Here is a 23,306-nt window from a genome sequence, read left to right as displayed (position 1 = left end):
AAATGAGAAAAAAAACATTTCTATCATGTGCAACAATACAATCTAAAATAGTCCATATATACATATATTTAAAATGAATTAAACTTTCAACTGTGCAATGGACAGAGAAGAGGATATCGCTGGGCTGGCTGGATACGGCTGATCTGGTGAGGATACGACTGCAATCATTCTTTTCAGCTGATAATATCAAGATGCAGCTCATGATGTCTTGGTCAACTGATATGGGATCTGTTGTGGAAGCGATGAGGTTGTGGCCATATAAGATCTATTGGTTGATGTTTTTTGTGCTGATAGTGGCTCTAATGCAGGTAATGTTACGGTGACTGTTACTGTGGCTGGTGTTTTTGATGTTGTGGCTGGTGACAATGGCATGGTAGGTGTATGATTGATGTTGCGGTGTTGTCTTGTGTTGGGTCTATTGGTGTAGATTTGGAATGATTGGGAGTGAGGGTAAAATGGCGAGGTTGGTGTCGGTATGGTGTGGATTGTAGGTGCTTGGCATTGTGACAATGGTGTGTTGATGATTTGGATGGGGTTGATGCAGTGTTCTCCTAAAAATTCATAGCCCCATTTTTATAAACAGCAATATTACTTTGTAAGTAAAGAATAATGTGAGTGGAACCATTAAAACTAACACAAGTTGCATTTGAATACTGAAACCTTCTCATAATCAATGAGAAAAAAACAATAATCATCCCCCTCCATTTTTACTACCAAAATATTGCACAACTATTTGGCCAATGACTGCAGTTGCTTATTCTATTTCGGCTTCCAGATTTGTGCAAGATTTTTTACCACAAGACAAGATTTTTTGTAGCATCCCCATAATCCTTCTGAATTTTCCATGGTCATCAAAGTCGTATTCTTTCAGAATTGGTCATTTGATATTATTATAATTTGGTTGATGTCTCTCTGTCCATCTGGAGTTGTATCTCAGATCAAATCTGTTCATTCTTTGCATGTGCCTCATACTTTATCTCTGACATATGCACATGCAGTGGTTTACTGATTCAATCCACAGTGGCTGACTGGCAGCCATTTTGTTTTTTTTAAATGTGTTATCTTTGACAGGATTTGTCAATTTGTCAACATTTTGTTGTAACTGGCAGACTTGCAATCTCAATTTGTTGAGATATATGTTCATCATGATTCATTTCATATTCAAATCCAAAATGACCAACTGGCAGCTACATGTATCTTATTTTTTCTAAATGTATCGTTGACATGGGTTTTTCAAATTATACATGTTAGATTACATGTCCATGACAATTAGTTTCGCAATCGAGTCAAAGGTGGTTGACTGCCTGTAATCATGCTTTTAAACCATACTTCTATATCTCTATATATGAGTCTGCACAAAGAAAATTCAGTTTGCATACAAAAATGCATGAATAGCATATCTTGTTTAATTTCTGACCATATATTTTATTTTTGGAAGAGTAGTTCCCATGGGGTGTGTGTATGTCATTAGAAATCACTTGTATGTTTTGGCAACAGAAATGAAATGTCAGTGATTTTCGCTTCTTCATATACTTCTCTATGTCTTAACATTAAAGTACATGTATATTCTTCTGATCTATGATGAGACAGGTTGTCATGGTATCATATATTATTGTTGATTGAGCTGCAGGTAACATCAATTGGTGATGTCTTTGAGTGTCCTTGACTCAGTCGAGCAGGGATCATGGTAGTCAGAGCATTTCAATATTGTAGTGGTCAGTATTGTCTGATACAATAGACTCAGCCTTGCAGGGACCATGGCAGTCACAGGGCATTTCAATACTGTAGTGGTCAGTATTGTCTGATACAATAGACTCAGCCTGATAGGGACCATGGCAGTCACAGGGCGTTTCAATACTGTAGTGGTCAGTATTGTCTGATACAATAGACTCAGCCTGGGAGGGACCATGGCAGTCATAGGGCATTTCAATACTGTAGTGGTCAGTATTGTCTGATACATTAGACTCAACCTGGCAGAGACCATGGCAGTCATAGGGCATTTCAATACTGTAGTGATCAGTATTGTCTGATACAATTGACTCAGCCTGGGAGAGACCATGGCAGTCATAGGGCATTTCAATACTGTAGTGGTCAGTATTGTCTGATACAATAGACTCAGCCTGGGAGAGACCATGACAGTCATAGGGCATTTCAATACTGTAGTGGTCAGTATTGTCTGATACAATAGACTCAGCCTGATAGGGACCATGGCAGTCACAGGGCGTTTCAATACTGTAGTGGTCAGTATTGTCTGATACAATAGACTCAGCCTGGGAGGGACCATGGCAGTCATAGGGCATTTCAATACTGTAGTGGTCAGTATTGTCTGATACATTAGACTCAACCTGGCAGAGACCATGGCAGTCATAGGGCATTTCAATACTGTAGTGATCAGTATTGTCTGATACAATAGACTCAGCCTGATAGGGACCATGGCAGTCACAGGGCATTTCAATACTGTAGTGGTCAGTATTGTCTGATACAATAGACTCAGCCTGGGAGGGACCATGGCAGTCATAGGGCATTTCAATATTGTAGTGGTCAGTATTGTCTGATACAATAGACTCAGCCTTGCAGGGACCATGGCAGTCATAGGGCATTTCGATACTGTAGTGGTCAGTATTGTCTGATACAATAGACTCGGCCTGATAGGGAACATGGCAGTCACAGGGCATTTCAATACTGTAGTGGTCAGTATTGTCTGATACAATAGACTCAGCCTGGGAGGGACCATGGCAGTCATAGGGCATTTCAATACTGTAGTGGTCAGTGTTGTCTGATACAATAGACTCAGCCTGGGAGGGACCATGGCAGTCACAGGGCATTTCAATATTGTAGTGGTCAGTATTGTCTGATACAATAGACTCAGCCTGGCAGAGACCATGGCAGTCATAGGGCATTTCAATATTGTAGTGGTCAGTATTGTCTGATACAATAGACTCAGCCTGGCATGGACCATGGCAGTCATAGGGCATTTCAATATTGTAATGGTCAGTATTGTCTGATACAATAGACTCAGCCTATCAGGGACCATGGCAGTCATAGGGCATTTCAATATTGTAGTGGTCAGTGTTGTCTGATACAATAGACTCAGCCTTGCAAGGACCATGGCAGTCACAGGGCATTTCAATATTGTAGTGGTCAGTATTGTCTGATACGATAGACTCAGCCTGGCAGAGACCATGGCAGTCACAGGGCATTTCAATATTGTAGTGGTCAGTGTTGTCTGATGCAAGAGACTCAGCTTGGCATGGACCATGGCAGTCACAGAGCATTTCAATACTGTAGTGGTCAGTATTGTCTGATACAACAGACTCAGCCTGGCATGGACCATGGCAGTCACAGGGCATTTCAATATTGTAGTGGTCAGTGTTGTCTGATACAATAGACTCAGCCTGATAGGGACCATGGCAGTCACAGGGCATTTCAATACTGTAGTGGTCAGTATTGTCTGATACAAATGACTCAGCCTGGCAGGGACCATGGCAGTCACAGGGCATTTCAATATTGTAGTGGCCAGTGTTGTCTGATACAATAGACTCAGCCAAGTAGGGTCCATGGCAGCCAAAGTATTTCAATATTGTAGTGGTCAGTGTTGTCTGATACAATAGACTCAGCCTGAGAGGGACCATGGCAGTCACAGGGCATTTCAATATTGTAGTGGTCAGTATTGTCTGATACAATATACTCAGCCTGAGAGGGACCATGGCAGTCACAGGGCATTTCAATATTGTAGTGGTCAGTATTGTCTGATACAATAGACTCAGCCTGGGAGGGACCATGGCAGTCATAGGGCATTTCAATACTGTAGTGGTCAGTATTGTCTGATACAATAGACTCAGCCTTGCAGGGACCATGGCAGTCACAGGGCATTTCAATATTGTAGTGGTCAGTGTTGTCTGATACAATAGACTCAGCCTGGCATGGACCATGGCAGTCACAGGGCATTTCAATATTGTAGTAGTCAGTGTTGTCTGATACAATAGACTCAGCCTGGCAGGGACAATGGCAGTCACAGGGCATTTCAATATTGTAGTGGCCAGTGTTGCGTCATACAATAGACTCAGCCTGGCAGGGACCATGGCAGCCATAGGACATTTCAATATTGTAGTGGTCAGTATTGTCTGATACAATAGACTCAGCCTGGGAGGGACCATGGCAGTCACAGGGCATTTCGATATTGCAGTAGTCAGTGTTGTCTGATACAATAAACTCAGCCTATCAGGGACCATGGCAGTCACAAGGCATTTCAATATTGTAGTGGTCAGTGTTGTCTCATACAACAGACTCAGCCTGGCAGGGACCATGGCAGTCACAGAACATTTCAATATTGTAGTGGTCAGTATTGTCTGATACAATAGACTCAGCCTGGCATGGACCATGGCAGTCAGAGCATTTCAATATTGTAGTGGCCAGTGTTGTCTGATGCAGTAGACTCAGTCTGGCAGAAATCATGGCAGTCACAGGGCAATTCGATATTGTAGTGGTCAGTGTTGTCTGATACAATAGACTCAGCCTGGCATGGACCATGGCAGTTATAGGGCATTTCAATATTGTCGTGGCCAGTGTTGTCTGATACAATAGACTTAGCCTGGCAGGGATCATGGCAGTCACAGGGCATTTCAATATTGTAGTGGTCAGTATTGTCTGATACGATAGACTCAGCCTGGCAGGGACCATGGCAGTCACAGGGCATTTCAATATTGTAGTGGTCAGTATTGTCTGATACGATAGACTCAGCCTGGCAGGGACCATGGCAGTAACAGGGCATTTCAATATTGTAGTAGTCAGTGTTGTCTGATGCAGTAGACTTAGCCTGGCATGGACCATGGCAGTCATAGGGCATTTCAATATTGTAGTAGTCAGTGTTGTCTGATACAATTGACTCAGCCTGGCAGAGACCATGGCAGTCACAGGGCATTTCAATATTGTAGTGGTCAGTATTGTCTGATACGATAGACTCAGCCTGGCAGGGACCATGGCAGTCACATGGCATTTCAATATTGTAGTGACCAGTGTTGCGTGATACAATAGACTCAGCCTGGCAGGGATCATGGCAGTCACATGGCATTTCGATATTGTAGTGGCCAGTGTTGTCTGATACAATTGACTCAGCCTGGCAGGGACCATGGCAGTCACAGGGCATTTCAATATTGTAGTGGCCAGTGTTGTCTGATACAATTGACTCAGCCTGGCAGGGACCATGGCAGTCACAGGGCATTTCAATATTGTAGTGGCCAGTGTTGTCTGATACAATTGACTCAGCCTGGCAGGGACCATGGCAGTCAGAGCATTTCAATATTGTAGTGGTCAGTATTGTCTGGTACAATAGACTCAGCCAAGTAGGGACCATGGCAGTCAGAGCATTTCAATACTGTAGTGGTCAGTATTGTCTGATAGAATAGACTCAGCCAAGTAGGGACCATGGCAGTCACAGGGCATTTCAATATTGTAGTGGTCAGTATTGTCTGATACAATAGACTGAGCCTGAGAGGGACCATGGCAGTCACAGGGTATTTCAATATTGTAGTGGTCAGTATTGTCTGATACAATAGACTTAGCCTGGCAGGGATCATGGCAGTCACAGGGCATTTCAATATTGTAGTGGTCAGTATTGTCTGATACGATAGACTCAGCCTGGCAGGGACCATGGCAGTCACAGGGCATTTCAATATTGCAGTAGTCAGTGTTGTCTGATGCAGTAGACTCAGCCTGGCATGGACCATGGCAGTCATAGGGCATTTCAATATTGTAGTGACCAGTGTTGCGTGATACAATAGACTCAGCCTGGCAGGGATCATGGCAGTCACATGGCATTTCGATATTGTAGTGGCCAGTGTTGTCTGATACAATTGACTCAGCCTGGCAGGGACCATGGCAGTCACAGGGCATTTCAATATTGTAGTGGCCAGTGTTGTCTGATACAATTGACTCAGCCTGGCAGGGACCATGGCAGTCACAGGGCATTTCAATATTGTAGTGGCCAGTGTTGTCTGATACAATTGACTCAGCCTGGCAGGGACCATGGCAGTCAGAGCATTTCAATATTGTAGTGGTCATTGTTGTCTCATACAATAGACTCAGCCTGGCAGGGACCATGGCAGTCACAGGGCATTTCAATACTGTAGTGGTCAGTGTTGTCTGATACAATAGACTCAGCCTGAGAGGGACCATGGCAGTCACAGGGTATTTCAATATTGTAGTGGTCAGTATTGTCTGATACAATAGACTTATCCTGAGAGGGACCATGGCAGTCACAGGGTATTTCAATACTGTAGTGGTCAGTATTGTCTGATAGAATAGACTCAGCCAAGTAGGGACCATGGCAGTCACTGGGCATTTCAATATTGTAGTGGTCAGTATTGTCTGATACAATAGACTTAGCCTGAGAGGGACCATGGCAGTCACAGGGTATTTCAATATTGTAGTGGTCAGTATTGTCTGATACAATAGACTTAGCCTGAGAGGGACCATGGCAGTCACAAGGCATTTCAATATTGTAGTGGTCAGTGTCGCGTGATGCAATAGACTCGGCCAAGCAGAGACCATGGCAGTTGTTGATCAACTGAGTGAGTGAGCAAGAATACATACTTTATAACTTGTGGTAAAAGTGTTAGTGATTTATTCTTCGGGAGTTCATCAGTTTTATATCAGGTTATCAAGGTTATCAACCTTGTATCTTGTGTTATAAAAATGATTGGATCCAGGCTTCAAACCTTTTCTTCTTTGTCGTCATTGATGCTAATTGTTATTGCTATGTTCACACCACATAGAAATATTTGCATTAGAACATAGGCTTAAATACAGGAATTTGTTAGTCTGTGCTCAGATGCGCTTTAAAATCAGAGACTTATGGATTGAATTCTGTGTGTTTGTCCATGCCTGCATCCATACTTATATCTTGGACATGTCTGGACCGATTACATTCAAAATTCACACATACATCATACATAATATTATACATATGTACATGAATTTGTTTCATGATCTGTTTCAAGATGACTGAATTGGAGCTCATCGGATTGCATCACAGCCCAATTATTGTTCAATCTGTTTGAGCCTCTGCGAATTTAGTGACAAATACTGCATAAAAGGAGATTATCAGATAGCCTGGGTCCTGTTGGCCTAGGAAGTGACACCTGCATTCATTGTAAAGTGTAGGGCAACTGCAGCTCTGAACATTTATGAGTCTCAAAGACAAATTATTGCTCAATCTGTTTCTCTGTCTGACAAGTTGGCTACAAATACAACATGAAGTATATATTTTTAGGAGGACACTGCTTTATTGGCTTAGATGGTATCGTTGATAGCACAGATGGTTGGATGATAGCACACATTGTGGTGATGAAAGCAGGTTTGTGTTTTTGTGGCAGGGATGGTGAGTGGGGGGCAATGGGAGGTATGTGTTACAGTCAAACCTGTGTTAGTATCAGTAATTTTCAACATCATTCATGGCTAGATATACACAGGTTTGACTGTTCAATAATGCAGCTGGGTTGATGACATGAGTGGATTAACAATGGGGTTGATGGTAGTGGAGTATGGGTGAGGATGTGAGTGGTGATGGTGATTGCGATTGTTGTTCTTGACATGAATGAGTTGGTTGGTTTGTTTATTACTGTTCTAGACGTTCTTGTCTTGCCAAAAGTTGATGCTATTCTTGAAGTTGGTTGTTTTGTTGCATTTTTAACTGATGTCAATTTTTCTGCTGCTGTTGGAAGTTCTTGTGTTTGCAGGGGTTGTTGCTGTTTCTCAGAAAAAAGAAAATAACAAAAAAATTGAAAAACACAAAAAAAATTTCAAGAAAGCTGTTTTAGAATTGGTAAGTATTTCAGATCAGTTATTAAATTGTTTTACCTATTTTCCACTGTGACTCTCATCATAATTACTCCAGTTCACTGTAATCACTGTGACTCTCATCATAATTACTCCGGTTCACTGTAATCAGTGTGACTCTCATCATAATTACTCCAGTTCACTGTAATCAGTGTGACTTTCATCATAATTACTCTAGTTCACTGTAATCACTGACTCTCATTATAATTACTCCAGTTTACTGTAATCAGTGTGAATCTCATCATAATTACTCCACTTCACTGTAGTCAGTGTGACTCTCATCATAATTACACCAGTTCACTATAATCACTGACTCTCATCATAATTACTCCAGTTCACTGTAATCAGTGTGACTCTCATCATAATTACTCCAGTTCACTGTAATCACTGACTCTCATCATAATTACTCCAGTTTACTGTAATCAGTGTGACTCTCATCATAATTACTCCAGTTCACTGTAATCAGTGTGACTCTCATCATAATTACTCCAGTTCACTGTAATCACTGTGACTCTCATCATAATTACTCTAGTTCACTGTAATCACTGACTCTCATTATAATTACTCCAGTTTACTGTAATCAGTGTGACTCTCATCATAATTACTCCAGTTCACTGTAGTCAGTGTGACTCTCATCATAATTACTCCAGTTCACTGTAATCACTGACTCTCATCATAATTACTCCAGTTCACTGTAATCAGTGTGACTCTCATCATAATTACTCCAGTTCACTGTAATCAGTGTGACTCTCATCATAATTACTCCAGTTCACTGTAATCACTGACTCTCATCATAATTACTCCAGTTTACTGTAATCAGTGTGACTCTCATCATAATTACTCCAGTTCACTGTAATCAGTGTGACTCTCATCATAATTACTCCAGTTCACTGTAATCACTGTGACTCTCATCATAATTACTCCAGTTCACTGTAATCACTGTGACTCTCATCATAATTACGGTACTCCAGTTCACTGTAATCAGTGTGACTCTCATCATAATTACTCCAGTTCACTGTAATCAGTGTGACTCTCATCATAATTACTCCAGTTCACTGTAATCACTGTGACTCTCATCATAATTACTCCAGTTCACTGTAATCACTGTAACTCTCATCATAATTACGGTACTCCAGTTCACTGTAATCAGTGTGACTCTCATAATAATTACTCCAGTTCACTGTAATCACTGTGACTCTCATCATAATTACTCCAGTTCACTGTAATCACTGTGACTCTCATCATAATTACTCCAGTTCACTGTATGTAATCACTGTAATCCTTTTTAGCTCCGCTGTTGACTTTGTCGAGCAGAGCTTATCATATGAGTGATTGTCCGTTGTCGTCTGTCGTCATCCGTGTCAATGTTTTACTTTTTCGACTTCTTATTGAAAACTACAAGTCTGAATGATTTGATATTGGTGTATATGTACCTTGGGTAGACCTCTCTTAGGTTTTTTCATTTCATGATATCTTCAGTTCTCTAATTTTGGTGAATATTTTTATAATTTTTGGTAAAAAATGATATTTTCGACTTCTTGTTAAAAACCACAAGTCTGATTGCTTTTATATTACATTTATAGGTACTACATGTGGTCCTCTTTCAGATTTGTTTGTGGTGATATCTTCAATTCTTTAATTTTGGTCATTTTTGGTGAAAAGTAATATTTTTGAATTTTTGTTGAAAACAGCAAGTCGCATTGCTCTGATACTATACATATTGTTCATTTTCTAATGATATCTTTATTTGAAATGTGCATTGCTAACAGCAGAGCTATCTCAGCCGACAGGTTGCTTGTTTCCATTTAAGGTAGAGATGCAGTTTACCTGACAGGTATTTTAATTAGTTAATTAGGAAACCAAGATGACCTCCCTTGTCCACAAAACTATATATTTTCAGAAAGCTTATTGTATGAATTTTAAAATTTTGTAAGTATTTTTTTTATGGACACTGTAGTTTGAAATATGCACAAAAATGAGTTTTTTTGGTCAAAAGTCATTTAAAAAAAATTAGCTTCTAAACCATGCTTCTGTTTCCTGTCAAAATTTGTTTATGGGTACATCTGTTTACTATGAAGAAAACGCCGTCTTGAAAACTGTCTTCCAGTTGTCAATTTTTCAGGGCAGAAACTCAAATTTCACTACTTCAAGTTTATCCATAAATTAACACCCTTAATTTGTTCATACTTTGCTGTATTCCTGTCATAACCTCATAATATAATGCTGATTTACTTATTTTTAATAGGCATATTTGAGGGCATAATAAAAGCTTTCACACTGTGTGCTTCATCAGATCAGTACAAGTCAAAACATTATGATGTACATAGCTTGTATGGACTGACAGAGATGAGTGAGTATACAATGTATATCGTTATTCCATTTTGATATTGTAGCAATTTATGTAGGTTTCAAAACCATACTGTGTAAAATACTTTATTTTTGCTTTGAATTAATTTTCGCTATTTTCGCTGAAGGAATGATTCAGTGAAAATAAAATCCAGGAATATATAATTTTTATACTTTTTTTTCTATATTTTGCATTCAATTTTGCATTCAACTTGTCAAAAATCTGTGAAAATTAATTCCATACAAAAAAAAAAAAAAAATCTTTTCAGGGAAAATTATTTCCTGCTAAAATAAAGTATTGTACAGTATTTGGAATTAGTATTGAAGTGTGGGGTAACATAGACATGGCACCCATGAATATACTTCTCTCTATATTTAGAAAATCAATCTTTTTACAAGGGATGGCATGCTTGTATTTTAAACTCTTATAATCAATACAAAACATGAACAAGCAAGGTTTAGGTTTTTAACTCAACAGGCTGCCAACAATTATACAAATTAGCTACCAAAAATTATTAAAATGCTTTGGTCTACACAGCTGATATCGATAGTGCACATGTATTGAATTGACCTCTGTCAGACTAGTTCATATTGTGGCGATAACTTCAATATTTTTGTGATATTTGTTAAAAAAGGCTATTTTCCACTTCTACTTGAAAACTACCAGCTCAATTACTTTGATACTAGCTGGGGGTCCATAGCTCTTTTAGTGTTGGTCTTTAGTTTTTGTGATGGTATTTTAGTCATTTCTGATTCATTTTGCGTTATTAATTTGTTATTTTCAGACATTAGGGTTTTTATGGACACTTGTGTAACACAAACATGTTATTACAACAACCATGGAACTATTTAAAACATGAAACCACTTGGTCTAGTAAATCATTAAAAAGGGTAGCAATACAGTGCAAATTATTTTTTCCTTTCACCTAGTTTTGAGATGCATGTATAAAATACGGTACTGCTTTTTAGCTCCACTGTTAAAGATGACAGGCAGGACGGTTGGTATAGATGATTGCCCATTGTCTCATGTCACCTTTTTTCCAAACAACTTCTTCTTGAACACTAGCCAAATTGCTCTCATCCTAGGTACATAATGTTCCTTTGGTGAGATTTAATCATTTCATGACAATGTCTTCAATTCTCTATTCTTAGCTTCGCTGTCGACTTTGTCGAGGGGTGCTTATCATATGAGTGATTGTCCGATTGCTTTGATATTCGATATATAGGTGCTACACGTGGACCTCTCTCATTTGTTCATTTTGTAAGGATATCTTTAATTCTTTAATTTTGGTGAATATTTTTGTCATTTTTGGTAAAAAGTGATATTTTTGACTTCTTGTTGAAAACCACAAGTCCGATGCTTTTATATTACATATATACTTACTACTTGTGGACTTCTTTCAGATTTGTTAATTTCATGGTGATATCTTTAATTATCTAATTTTGAGATACATGTATAAAATACGGTACTGCTTTTTTGCTCCACTGTTAAAGATGACAGGCAGGACTGTTGGTATAGATGATTGCCCGTTGTCTCACGTCACCTTTTTTCCAAACAACTTCTTCTTGAACACTAGCCAAATTGCTCTCATCCTAGGTACATAATGTTCCTTTGGTGAGATTTAATCATTTCAATAAAACGAGGCCATATGTCAAGAACGATACATGGGTGTTAGATGCTCAGTGACGACCAAATGGTAAATAAAGGTTTAAACAATAATTTAATAAAAAGTGGCAGTTTGAAAAAAAAAATGTTTTATTTATAATCTTAATTAATTTTCAGCTTTTCTACTGATATTTCGAGTTCTAATTATCACATTTCAATGAATCTAGAACTATGCAGAGACCCAATTAGTTTTCGGTAAATATTTATGAATATTAATCACCTAATTTGCATAACTAACCAATTTTCACACTGATATCTCAAGTGCTAATAATCACATTTCAATGAAACTTTGTACATGGATGCTGTAGGACAATATACAGACCTGATTAATTGTGGGTTAAAATCTGCACATATTAATTACCTAATTTGTATAATTGACCAACTTTGAGCTATCACACTGATATCTAAAGTACTAATTATTCCATTTCAATGAAACTTAGTACAATGATGCTCTAAGACAATGTACAAAGCTGATTAGTTTGGGGTTAAAATCTGTTCATATTAATTCCCTAATTAGCATAATAATTCATAATTTTTTGGTTCTAATCACATTTCAATAAAACTTGATACATAGATGGTCTGTTACATTGTGCAGACCTCATTAGTTTTACAATCTGTTCATATTAATTTTATGATTTGCATAAATAGTTTTCAGCTTTTCCATCAATATCTCAAGGACAAGTATTTTCAAATTATTTTTTAACGTGTTTCCAATACTCTCAGCACATGGGAGTTCTTTCTAAGCTTTCTTTGATTAGTAATTTTAGTCAAAACAATAATATTTTATAGTAAGATTATTCAATACCACAAGATACATATTCAATGTTTATTATATGCTTCCGATACATGTATTATCTTGTAAGCCTAATTAAGGCTGCTGCCCAATATAAAACATTTTTTTAGGAGAAGGGTCTAAAACTAAAAATGTGCCCTCAATCTTCTGATTTATTTGTTTCTTTTGTTTATATGCACAGGTTTAATTGTGGCATTGGTCCACTAATGTCTGCTGATCAATTCATACAGCTGTCAAGTTCACTGGCATCTAAGTACATATATGGACTTGGTGAACACCGTGGTAGTTTTCTACATGTCAACTGGTCTAGATATGCTTTCTGGAGCAGGGATGTTTTCCACGCTGTAAGTACAATGTAATGTGGACTACAGAGGGCGCTGTTAATAGATTTGTGTTTTATCTGACTTGAAAACTGGAAAATATTAATGATATTTATTTATTTTCTCATTATTTAGGAAAATTTAAACTTGTATAGTGTTCATCCATTCTATCTGTCTATTGAAGATGATGGCAATGCACATGGTGTGTTCTTACTCAACAGAAATGCTATGGGTATGTATGATAGTTGTATATTCTCTGAGAAATTGTCATGGAACTGTTAACCTTTTCACCACCAGTTCCCTCTTTTCATCACCAATTCACAAAATAGTCCAATTTATAGTCTGCATTTTCCGTCAGAAGGTTAGGACAAAATTAGCCAACATTTTTGAGTGAAAACTGAAAATTGACTCAAACTTTGTCTGTTGGCTCTGAAATTAGAATATAAGAAAAAAAGTGCAGAAAATTTGGTTGAGAAAGTCTGATGTTGAAAAGGTTTAGAAGTTAAGATAGAACAATCCTCAATTTTGTATATTATACTATTTTTTTACAATTCACTATGCAACATATACTTCCTGAGTATAATCCTTCATAATCTGGAAAAACATAAAAATTACTTTGAAGTCACACTAATTGAAAGGACTGTGGTTACAAAACAATGGATATGAACCTTACGCATTACAATTTTGTGTCAAATAAACAACACATATTTGACCCAATTGCAACTTGTATCAAGCGCATGATTCTCAAACATTAGTTTATTTTCATGATGTATCATTGTGTTCAACCAAAATGTTTATCGTAAAAAAATTTTTTGCTTCGTTGACTGCATGGTCAGCAAGTTCTAACTAAAAATGCTACATAAATTGGTTTCCACCCTCCTTATGGCTCCTTCATTTATTTATGTATTAACCTTATTAACTAACGAGATCTAGTGTTACCCTAGCTATATCAAATTATTCCTTTGTTTACTGTTTTCAGAGTCAATTTTTCAGACGTCTCCATCCATCACATGGAGGACTGTTGGTGGTGTTTTAGATTGTTATGTCTTCTTTGGACCCAGCCTTGACCAAGTGATACAGCAATACACTGAAGTGATTGGAAGAACATTTATGCCACCGTATTGGGGTTTGGGATTCCACCTGTGTAGATGGAGATATGAAACTGTTGATGGTACAAGAAAAGTCACTGACAGAATGAGAAATGCCAAAATACCACAGGTATTGTTATTTTAGACTTTTTATCAGTAGATGGCTTGTGTCATAATTTTTTTAATAATTTTTGTACTTCTCATCAAACTTAAAAATGTATATTAATTGTTTATGTTTAAAGATAATTCTCATGAATATTTAAATTTACTTCTCTGAACTAGGATGTACAGTGGAATGACATTGACTACGCTGTAGCCTACAAAGATTGCACTTTAAATAAGAAAGTATTTGGGGATTTACCAAAATTCATTGATGAACTTCATAACAATGGCCAACACTATATACATATCATGGTAAGTTAGGGATTCAGTATTTTTTAACCCATGCATGTGTATAAGTGTAAAATGTCAAAGGAAATGTAATTCATATACTGATCAGGCTCTACACTAAATGGTCATACGAATAGTTTTGATTTATCAAAATAATTTGGGATTCCAGTAGATTATTATGTCATTGTAATTTTGATTGGACAATGCATCATATATTCAAATCAACTTTTGGGAGCTGGTTACATAATTTAGACTTAACTAAAACATGTTTGACTCAAACCAAAAATTTCTACATATTATTTACCAATCCATTAGCATACAAACTAAGAAGTGTACCCTCAATTCGCTCAGTCTCTGGAATAGGGATTCCAAATAACAAATTAACTTCCTACACAATTCAAGAGCTTTTGATCTTGACATGGTAATACTAAAGTTCAGAGCTTATTGTTTTGTTTGTTTTGATTGAAAGGATCCTGGTATTGCCGCTGACAGTGCCCCTGGTACATTCGATCTTGGTAAAAAAATGGACATCTTAAACTGAATGGAAAATACATAGAAGGAAAGGTATGTATTCTATGCAAAGAAATGTTATTTACATTATTTTTTGTATTTTTTGATTATGTTGACATGACACACATGTTTGTTATTTTTGTTTTCAGGTTTGGACCAATGTTACCATGTTTCCAGACTTTATAAATCCTAGAACTAGTGAATGGTGGTACCAGATGATTTCAGAATGGTATAAAAAAGTACATTTTGATGGACTCTGGATTGTGAGTTATACATATTTTTACAATACACTGCTAGTATTTTCTAATGAGACAAAATACAGCAAGAAAGTGTAAAACAGTGTTTTCAGTAGTAGGGATAGTAACAAAAGTACAATGGTCAAATTTGCTATCATGCAGGTATATCTTTTAGACAAACATTGTATATGTATATATTCACATATATCTAAACTTTCTGATGTTGGATATTGGTTGCTATGCATTAAATGAGAATGTTTGAATCACAGATATATTTTTAACTCGTTTATCCCCTGTTAGGATATCGACATACTAGATGTACCATTATCACTTGCACAAGAGGTGCAAAGTTGTGCATAAAAAAGTCAACAATGACATTCATTGTTTGTGATCTGTCACCTAACCATTTTTTTCACAAACCATGTACTTTTGTTTACATTGAGGTGCTCTTTTGAGACTGAGGATTTCTTGTGATTAATGGAGCAGAATATCTTCAACACATTTCATTTTCTCATACCTTTCTTAATAACAATTGCTTATTTATCTGCTTATTTAATTCCTTATTTATCTTTCCATTCAATTCTAAAAACTCTAATAATATCATAATTGTCGTTGTAGGATATGAATGAACCACTTCAGTTTGGCAATGGATCATTGATTGGTTGTCCTCAATCTAAGTACGATTATCCACCATATACACCAGGTAGGTACCGTGAACTGTTTATATTTTCACTACTAGAAATTATCATGATTTCATGATTTGTAAAGAAATAATTCCGTGAAAGTCACTGACAACCTGTGTTGTAGGACACCAGAGTAAATTTTCACTGCTGCATTATTTTGCAAAATGCAGTGTTGGAAAGTGTTATAGATGCATTTGAATCCCTCCCTTATTTAGAAATGTTTTCCTTTGTTTATTTTAGACGTACTGTAAAGGGGTTAATTATTCACTGGGTTTTGAATTTGCTTATTTCGCTGACTGGAAAATGCGCTAAATTAAAACCCAGAGAATATGTAATATTTAGTATGGAACACATTATCTAAATTATATAACTGTGAATTTAAAACCCACTGAATATGCCTGAAATGATAAATTAGCAAAATTTAAACCTAGTGAAAATTAGTCATTTTACAGTATTGAAGTGCTTATAATCAGTGCGAAACGTAATTCATTGCCTTTTCAGCCCTCTTATCTCAGGAATAATGCAAAATTTGCACTTGGGCAGTAGCTTGATGCATCAACCTCCACTGCACATCGGTTGATACGATAACCGTACTGCCTTAATTTGTTCATACTTTGCTGTATTCCTGTCATAACCTCATAACATAATGCTGATTTACTTATTTTTAATAGGCATATTTGAGGGCATAATAAAAGCTTTCACACTGTGTGCTTCATCAGATCAGTACAAGTCAAAACATTATGATGTACATAGCTTGTATGGACTGACAGAGATGAGTGAGTATATATCGTTATTCCATTTTGATATTGTAGCAATTTATGTAGGTTTCAAAACCATACTGTGTAAAATACTTTATTTTTGCTTTGAAGTAATTTTCACTATTTTCGCTGAAGGAATGATTCAGTGAAAATAAAATCCAGGAATATATACTTTTTTTTTTATATTTTGCATTCAATTTTGCATTCAACTTGTCAAAAATCTGTGAAAATTAATTCCATACAAAAAAAAAAAAAAATCTTTTCAGGGAAAATTATTTCCTGCTAAAATAAAGTGTTGTACAGTATTTGGAATTAGTATTGAAGTGTTGGGTAACATAGGCATGGCACCCATGAATATACTTCTCTCTATATTTAGAAAATCAATCTTTTTACAAGGGATGGCATGCTTGTATTTTAAACTCTTATAATCAATACAAAACATGAACAAGCAAGGTTTAGGTTTTTAACTCAACAGGCTGCCCACAATTATACAAATTAGCTACCAAAAATTATTAAAATGCTTTGGTCTACACAGCTGATATCGATAGTGCACATGTATTGAATTGACCTCTGTCAGACTAGTTCATATTGTGGCGATAACTTCAATATTTTTGTGATATTTGTTGAAAAAGGCTATTTTCCACTTCTACTTGAAAACTACCAGCTCAATTACTTTGATACTAGCTGGGGGTCCATAGCTCTTTTAGTGTTGGTCTTTAGTTTTTGGGATGGTATTTTAGTCATTTCTGATTCATTTTGCGTTATTAATTTGTTATTTTCAGACATTAGGGTTTTTATGGACACTTGTGTAACACAAACATGTTGTTACAACAACCATGGAGCTATTTAAAACATGAAACCACTTGTTCTAGTAAATCATTAAAAAGGGTAGCAATACAGTGCAAATTATTTTTTCCTTTCACCTAGTTTTGAGATGCATGTATAAAATATGGTACTGCTTTTTAGCTCCACTGTTAAAGATGACAGGCAGGACGGTTGGTATAGATGATTGCCCGTTGTCTCACGTCACCTTTTTTCCAAACAACTTCTTCTTGAACACTAGCCAAATTGCTCTCATCCTAGGTACATAATGTTCCTTTGGTGAGATTTAATCATTTCAATAAAACGAGGCCATATGTCAAGAACGATACATGGGTGTTAGATGCTCAGTGACGACCAAATGGTAAATAAAGGTTTAAACAATAATTTAATAAAAAATGACAGTTTGAAAAAAAAAATGTTTTATTTATAATCTTAATTAATTTTAAGCTTTTCCACTGATATTTTGAGTACTAATTATCACATTTCAATGAATCTAGAACTATGCAGAGACCCAATTAGTTTTCGGTAAATATTTATGCATATTAATCACCTAATTTGCATCACTAACCAATTTTCATACTGATATCTCAAGTGCTAATCATCACATTTCAATGAAACTTTGTACATGGATGCTGTAGGACAATATACAGACCTGATTAATTGAGGGTTAAAATCTGTTCATATTAATTCTCTAATTAGCATAATAATTCATAATTTTTTGGTTCTAATCACATTTCAATAAAACTTGGTACATAGATGGTCTGTTACATTGTGCAGACCTCATTAGTTTTACAATCTGTTCATATTAATTTTATGATTTGCATAAATAGTTTTCAGCTTTTCCATCAATACAACATGTATCTCAAGGACAAGTATTTTCGAATTATTTTTTAACGTGTTTCCAATACTCTCAGCACATGGGAATTCTTTCTAAGCTTTCTTTGATTAGTAATTTTAGTCAAAACAATAATATTTTATAGTAAGATTATTCAATACCACAAGATACATATTGAATGTTTATTATATGCTTCCAATGCATGTGTTATCTTGTAAGCCTAATTAAGGCTGCTGCCCAATATAAAACATTTTTTTAGGAGAAGGGTCTAAAACTAAAAATGTGCCCTCAATCTTCTGATTTATTTGTTTCTTTTGTTTATATGCACAGGTTTAATTGTGGCATTGGTCCACTAATATTTGCTGACCAGTTCATACAGCTGTCAAGTTCACTGGCATCTAAGTACATATATGGACTTGGTGAACACTGTGGTAGTTTTCTACATGATGTCAACTGGTCTAGATATGCTTTCTGGAGCAGGGATGTTTTCCACGCTGTAAGTACAATGTAATATGGACTACAGAGGGCGCTGTTAATAGATTTGTGTTTCATCTGACTTGAAAACTGGAAAATATTAATGATATTTATTTATTTTCCCATTATTTAGGAAAATTTAAACTTGTATAGTGTTCATCCATTCTATCTGTCTATTGAAGATGATGGCAATGCACATGGTGTGTTCTTACTCAACAGCAATGCTATGGGTATGTATGATAGTTGTATATTCTCTGAGAAATTGTCATGGAACTATTAACCTTTTTACCACCAGTTCCCTCTTTTCATCACCAATTCACAAAATAGTCCAATTTATAGTCTGCACTTTCCGTCAGAAGGTTAGGACAAAATTAGCCAAAATTTTTGAGTAAAAACTGAAAATTGACTCAAACTTTGTCTGTTGGCTCTGAAATTAGAATATAAGAAAAAAAGTGCAGAAAATTTGGCCGAGAAAGTCTGATGTTGAAAAGGTTTAGAAGTTAAGATAGAACAATCCTCAATTTTGTATATTATACTATTTTTTTACAATTCACCATGCAACATATACTTCCTGAGTATAATCCTTCATAATCTGGAAAAACATAAAAATTACTTTGAAGTCACACTAATTGAAAGGACTGTGGTTACAAAACAATGGATATGAACCTTACGCATTAAAATTTTGTTTCAAATAAACAACACATATTTGACCCAATTGCAACTTGTATCAAGCGCATGATTCTCAAACATTAGTTTATTTTCATGATGTATCATTGTGTTCAATCAAAATGTTTATCGTAAAAATTTGTTTTGCTTCGTTGACTGCATAGTCAGCAAGTTCTAACTAAAAATGCTACATAAATTGGTTTCCACCCTCCTTATGGCTCATTCATTTATTTATGTATTAACCTTATTAACTAACGAGATCTAGTGTTACCCTAGCTATATCAAATTATTCCTTTGTTTACTGTTTTCAGAGTCAATTTTTCAGACGTCTCCATCCATCACATGGAGGACTGTTGGTGGTGTTTTAGATTGTTATGTCTTCTTTGGACCCAGCCTTGACCAAGTGATACAGCAATACACTGAAGTGATTGGAAGAACATTTATGCCACCGTATTGGGGTTTGGGATTCCACCTGTGTAGATGGAGATATGAAACTGTTGATGGTACAAGAAAAGTCACTGACAGAATGAGAAATGCCAAAATACCACAGGTATTGTTATTTTAGACTTTTTATCAGTAGATGGCTTGTGTCATAATTTTTCTAATAATTTTTGTACTTCTCATCAAACTTAAAAATGTTTATCAATTGTTTATGTTTAAAGATAATTCTCATGAATATTTAAATTTACTTCTCTGAACTAGGATGTACAGTGGAATGACATTGACTACGCTGTAGCCTACAAAGATTTCACTTTAAATAAGAAAGTATTTGGGGATTTACCAAAATTCATTGATGAACTTCATAACAATGGCCAACACTATATACATATCATGGTAAGTTAGGGATTCAGTATTTTTTAACCCATGCATGTGTATAAGTGTAAAATGTCATAGGAAATGTAATTCATATACTGATCAGGCTCTACACTAAATGGCCATACGAATAGTTTTGATTTATCAAAATAATTTGGGATTCCAGTAGATTATTATGTCATTGTAATTTTGATTGGACATATATTCAAATCAACTTTTGGGAGCTGGTTACATAATTTAGACTTAACTAAAACATGTTTGACTCAAACCAAAAATTTCTACATATTATTCACCAAGTCACTAGCATACAAACTAAGAAGTGTACCCTCAATTCGCTCAGTCTCTGGAATAGGAATTCCAAATAACACTTCCTACACAATTCAAGAGCTTTTGATCTTGACATTGGTAATACTAAAGTTCAGAGCTTATTGTTTTGTTTGTTTTGATTGAAAGGATCCTGGTATTGCCGCTGACAGTGCCCCTGGTACATATATAGATAGATAGATATTTTATTTGACACAAAATTTAGCATGAATGAAAAAAACATACAATAAATCAATGGTCAAGAAAAACACAAACAAAACAATAGACTAAACTAAAGCTTAGATATAAAATCAATAAATTTTCCCAAGCAATTGACAATGAAGCTATCTTTAGTGCCTAGCAAGCACTTGAATTTCTCAAGAGTTGATAACTTGCAAATGTTGTCATCATAAATTGCTAATTCAGCTTCAAATTTAGTACGAGCTTGTACAATCTGACTATTTTTACAATTGAGTAAAACATGGAATTCATCCCCAATAGCCTGTTCATTACATAGAAAACAAAACCTTTGCTCTGGAGGTGTTTTATTATATCTAAGTTTTTCAATTGGCAACGCGTGAGAAGAAATGCGAAACTTAGTGAAGCTGACCCTGTGTTGCACATTTTTGATTTGTTCTAAATATGGTTCAAATTCAAAATTTTGTTTAAACTTGTTAAAAGTACATAGCTTATTCTTTTCTGGTTTAAATACCGTTGGCAACCAGACTTTATTATAGTAAACTTGTTTGAATTTGGTTTTGAATTCTATAGTGTTAGATTCATCGCTAATTTTAGTTAATGTGAATAATCTTTTAACAAATGCTGTTCATGAATTACCGTTCATTTTATTGTCAGTACTAAAAGCACAGTCCAGAAGATGATTATGTTTAATTGATTTTAGCTTTTCATAATTTTTCAATGTTTGTGAACTAATGTCAATAATGAGAGGATAGCTACCAAGTTCAGCTCTAGATGCTGCATTGCTGGCTTTATTATTAACACCTAAAATCTGTTTGCAAAGTTTAATGTGGAATTGTTCAAAGTATGTTTTGTCATTAAACAGACTTTGTATAAAATTGTCTTCAGTTATTTCGTTATTTTTTGTTTTAACAAGTTTGAAAGTAAAAGCCCCCCATATCTCAGATCCATATAATAAAATGGGTAGGATTGTACTGCGATATAACTGAATAGCATTTTTTGGCGAAACTATATAATTGTGTAGGCTAAGTGTTTGTTATAATGCACCTATTGCACGCATTGCTTTTTTGACTAGATTATTGATAGCAATTGTAAAATTACCACTACTTTGAAAAGTGATACCTAAGTAGGTATATGTTGGGACAACTTTTACCTGTTGGTCTCCTAAGTAAAATTTGCCATCTATCTTTCTTCCCCTGTTATTAAAAATAATAATTTTAGTTTTGTTAATATTAACTCCAAGTCTCCATTTGATACAGTAGCTTTTAAACAAATTAAGATTATCTTGTAGTCCTGTACTTGTGTTTGAAAAAATGACAATGTCATCTGCAAAAAGTAGGCAATTAATATTGGTGCCATTAAGACTGACAGACTCAGATTTTTTAAGACTGTCAGATAGGTCATTGATGTATATGTTAAATAGTAATGGGCTTAAGTTGCATCCTTGTTTAACACCACTAGATGATACAAATGGTTTGGTGCACCCCTGACCAGTCTTAATAGCATAGCTAGTATTTGAATACATTGATTGAATCAAATTTATACATTTTCCTGTCACTCCTGCTTTCCCTAATTTAAATAATAGCCCTTCACGCCAAACACTATCAAAAGCTTTGCGTAAGTCAACAAAGCAGGCATAAAGATATTTCTTGCCAATGCTATTTGTATATTTATTGATAATTGAATGAAGATGTTGTCTGTTGTTTATTGATAATTGAATGAAGATGTTGTCTGTTGTCCTCCTATTCTTTCTAAATCCAAATTGAGAATCTTGTAAGAAATTATTATTGTTAAGAACATTTTGAATTCTATTATGAATAATGCTATTAAAAATATATATGAACCATTCGATCTTGGTAAAAAAATGGACATCTTTATTAAACTGGATGGAAAATACATAGAAGGGAAGGTATGTATTCTATGCGAGGAAATTTATTTACATTATGCTTTGTATTTGTGTAGAATTGTATTTGTGAGAATATGTTGACATGACGCACATTTTAATTATTTTTGTTTTAAGGTTTGGACCAATGTTACCGTGTTTCCAGACTTTATAAATCCTAGAACTAGTGAATGGTGGTACCAGATGATTTCAGAATGGTATAAAAAAGTACATTTTGATGGACTCTGGATTGTGAGTTATACATATTTTTACAATACACTGCTAGTATTTTCTAATGATACAAAATACAGCAAGAAAGTGTAAAACAGTGTTTTCAGTAGTAGGGATAGTAACAAAAGTACAATGGTCAAATTTGCTACCATGCAGGTATATCTTTTAGACAAACATTGTATATGTATATATTCACATATATCTAAATTTTCTAATGTTGTATATTGGTTGCTATGCATTAAATGAGAATGTTTGAATCACAGATATATTTTTAACTCGTTTATTCCCTGTTAGGATATCGACATACTAGATGTACCATTATCACTTGCACAAGGGGTGCAAATTTGCGCATAAAGTCAACAATGACATTCATTGTTTGTGATCTGTCACCGAACCATTTTTTTCACAAACCATGTACTTTTGTGCAACAATTTATTATTTAATTAATATATTTTC

At 35.4% G+C, this 23,306-nt stretch overlaps 2 protein-coding genes across 2 annotated transcripts; both read left to right on the top strand.

Annotated features, from left to right (window-relative positions):
• Positions 1-12,847: 12,847 nt before the first annotated feature.
• Positions 12,848-15,011, top strand: LOC102808946 (lysosomal alpha-glucosidase-like). Its single transcript, XM_085496261.1, has 5 exons — positions 12,848-12,985; positions 13,097-13,193; positions 13,941-14,179; positions 14,332-14,463; positions 14,909-15,011. Exons 1-5 carry the CDS (start codon positions 12,848-12,850, stop codon positions 14,978-14,980), a joined length of 678 nt encoding a protein of 225 aa, XP_085352387.1. The 3' UTR covers positions 14,981-15,011.
• A 1,345-nt stretch (positions 15,012-16,356) lies between these two features.
• On the top strand, positions 16,357-22,961 carry LOC146726310 (lysosomal alpha-glucosidase-like). The gene is made up of 6 exons (XM_085496235.1): positions 16,357-16,644; positions 18,654-18,779; positions 18,891-18,987; positions 19,735-19,973; positions 20,126-20,257; positions 22,758-22,961. The coding sequence occupies exons 3-6, from the start codon at positions 18,984-18,986 to the stop codon at positions 22,941-22,943; spliced, it is 561 nt and encodes a 186-aa protein (XP_085352361.1). The 5' UTR covers positions 16,357-16,644; positions 18,654-18,779; positions 18,891-18,983; the 3' UTR covers positions 22,944-22,961.
• Positions 22,962-23,306: the final 345 nt, after the last annotated feature.

Source organism: Saccoglossus kowalevskii, unplaced genomic scaffold (assembly GCF_978046115.1).
Source record: "Saccoglossus kowalevskii unplaced genomic scaffold, keSacKowa6.1 SCAFFOLD_24, whole genome shotgun sequence".
In the NCBI taxonomy this organism is placed as follows: Eukaryota; Metazoa; Hemichordata; class Enteropneusta; family Harrimaniidae; genus Saccoglossus; species Saccoglossus kowalevskii.
The sequence above is the reverse complement of the archived record's forward strand: the minus strand, read 5'-3'. Positions and strand labels throughout refer to the sequence as shown.

What these genes read in the sequence shown, in the direction of transcription:
- LOC146726310 (XM_085496235.1), top strand. An exon ending in GAAATGCCAAAATACCACAG is followed by an intron (nt 19,974 to 20,125) that starts GTATTGTTATTT and finishes TCTCTGAACTAG; the next exon opens with GATGTACAGTGGAATGACAT. An exon ending in AACACTATATACATATCATG is followed by an intron (nt 20,258 to 22,757) that starts GTAAGTTAGGGA and finishes TTTTGTTTTAAG; the next exon opens with GTTTGGACCAATGTTACCGT.
- LOC102808946 (XM_085496261.1), top strand. Translation starts at nt 12,848, where the DNA reads ATGTCTGCTGATCAATTCATACAGCTGTCAAGTTCACTGGCATCTAAG. An exon ending in GCAGGGATGTTTTCCACGCT is followed by an intron (nt 12,986 to 13,096) that starts GTAAGTACAATG and finishes CTCATTATTTAG; the next exon opens with GAAAATTTAAACTTGTATAG. An exon ending in AACACTATATACATATCATG is followed by an intron (nt 14,464 to 14,908) that starts GTAAGTTAGGGA and finishes TTTGATTGAAAG; the next exon opens with GATCCTGGTATTGCCGCTGA.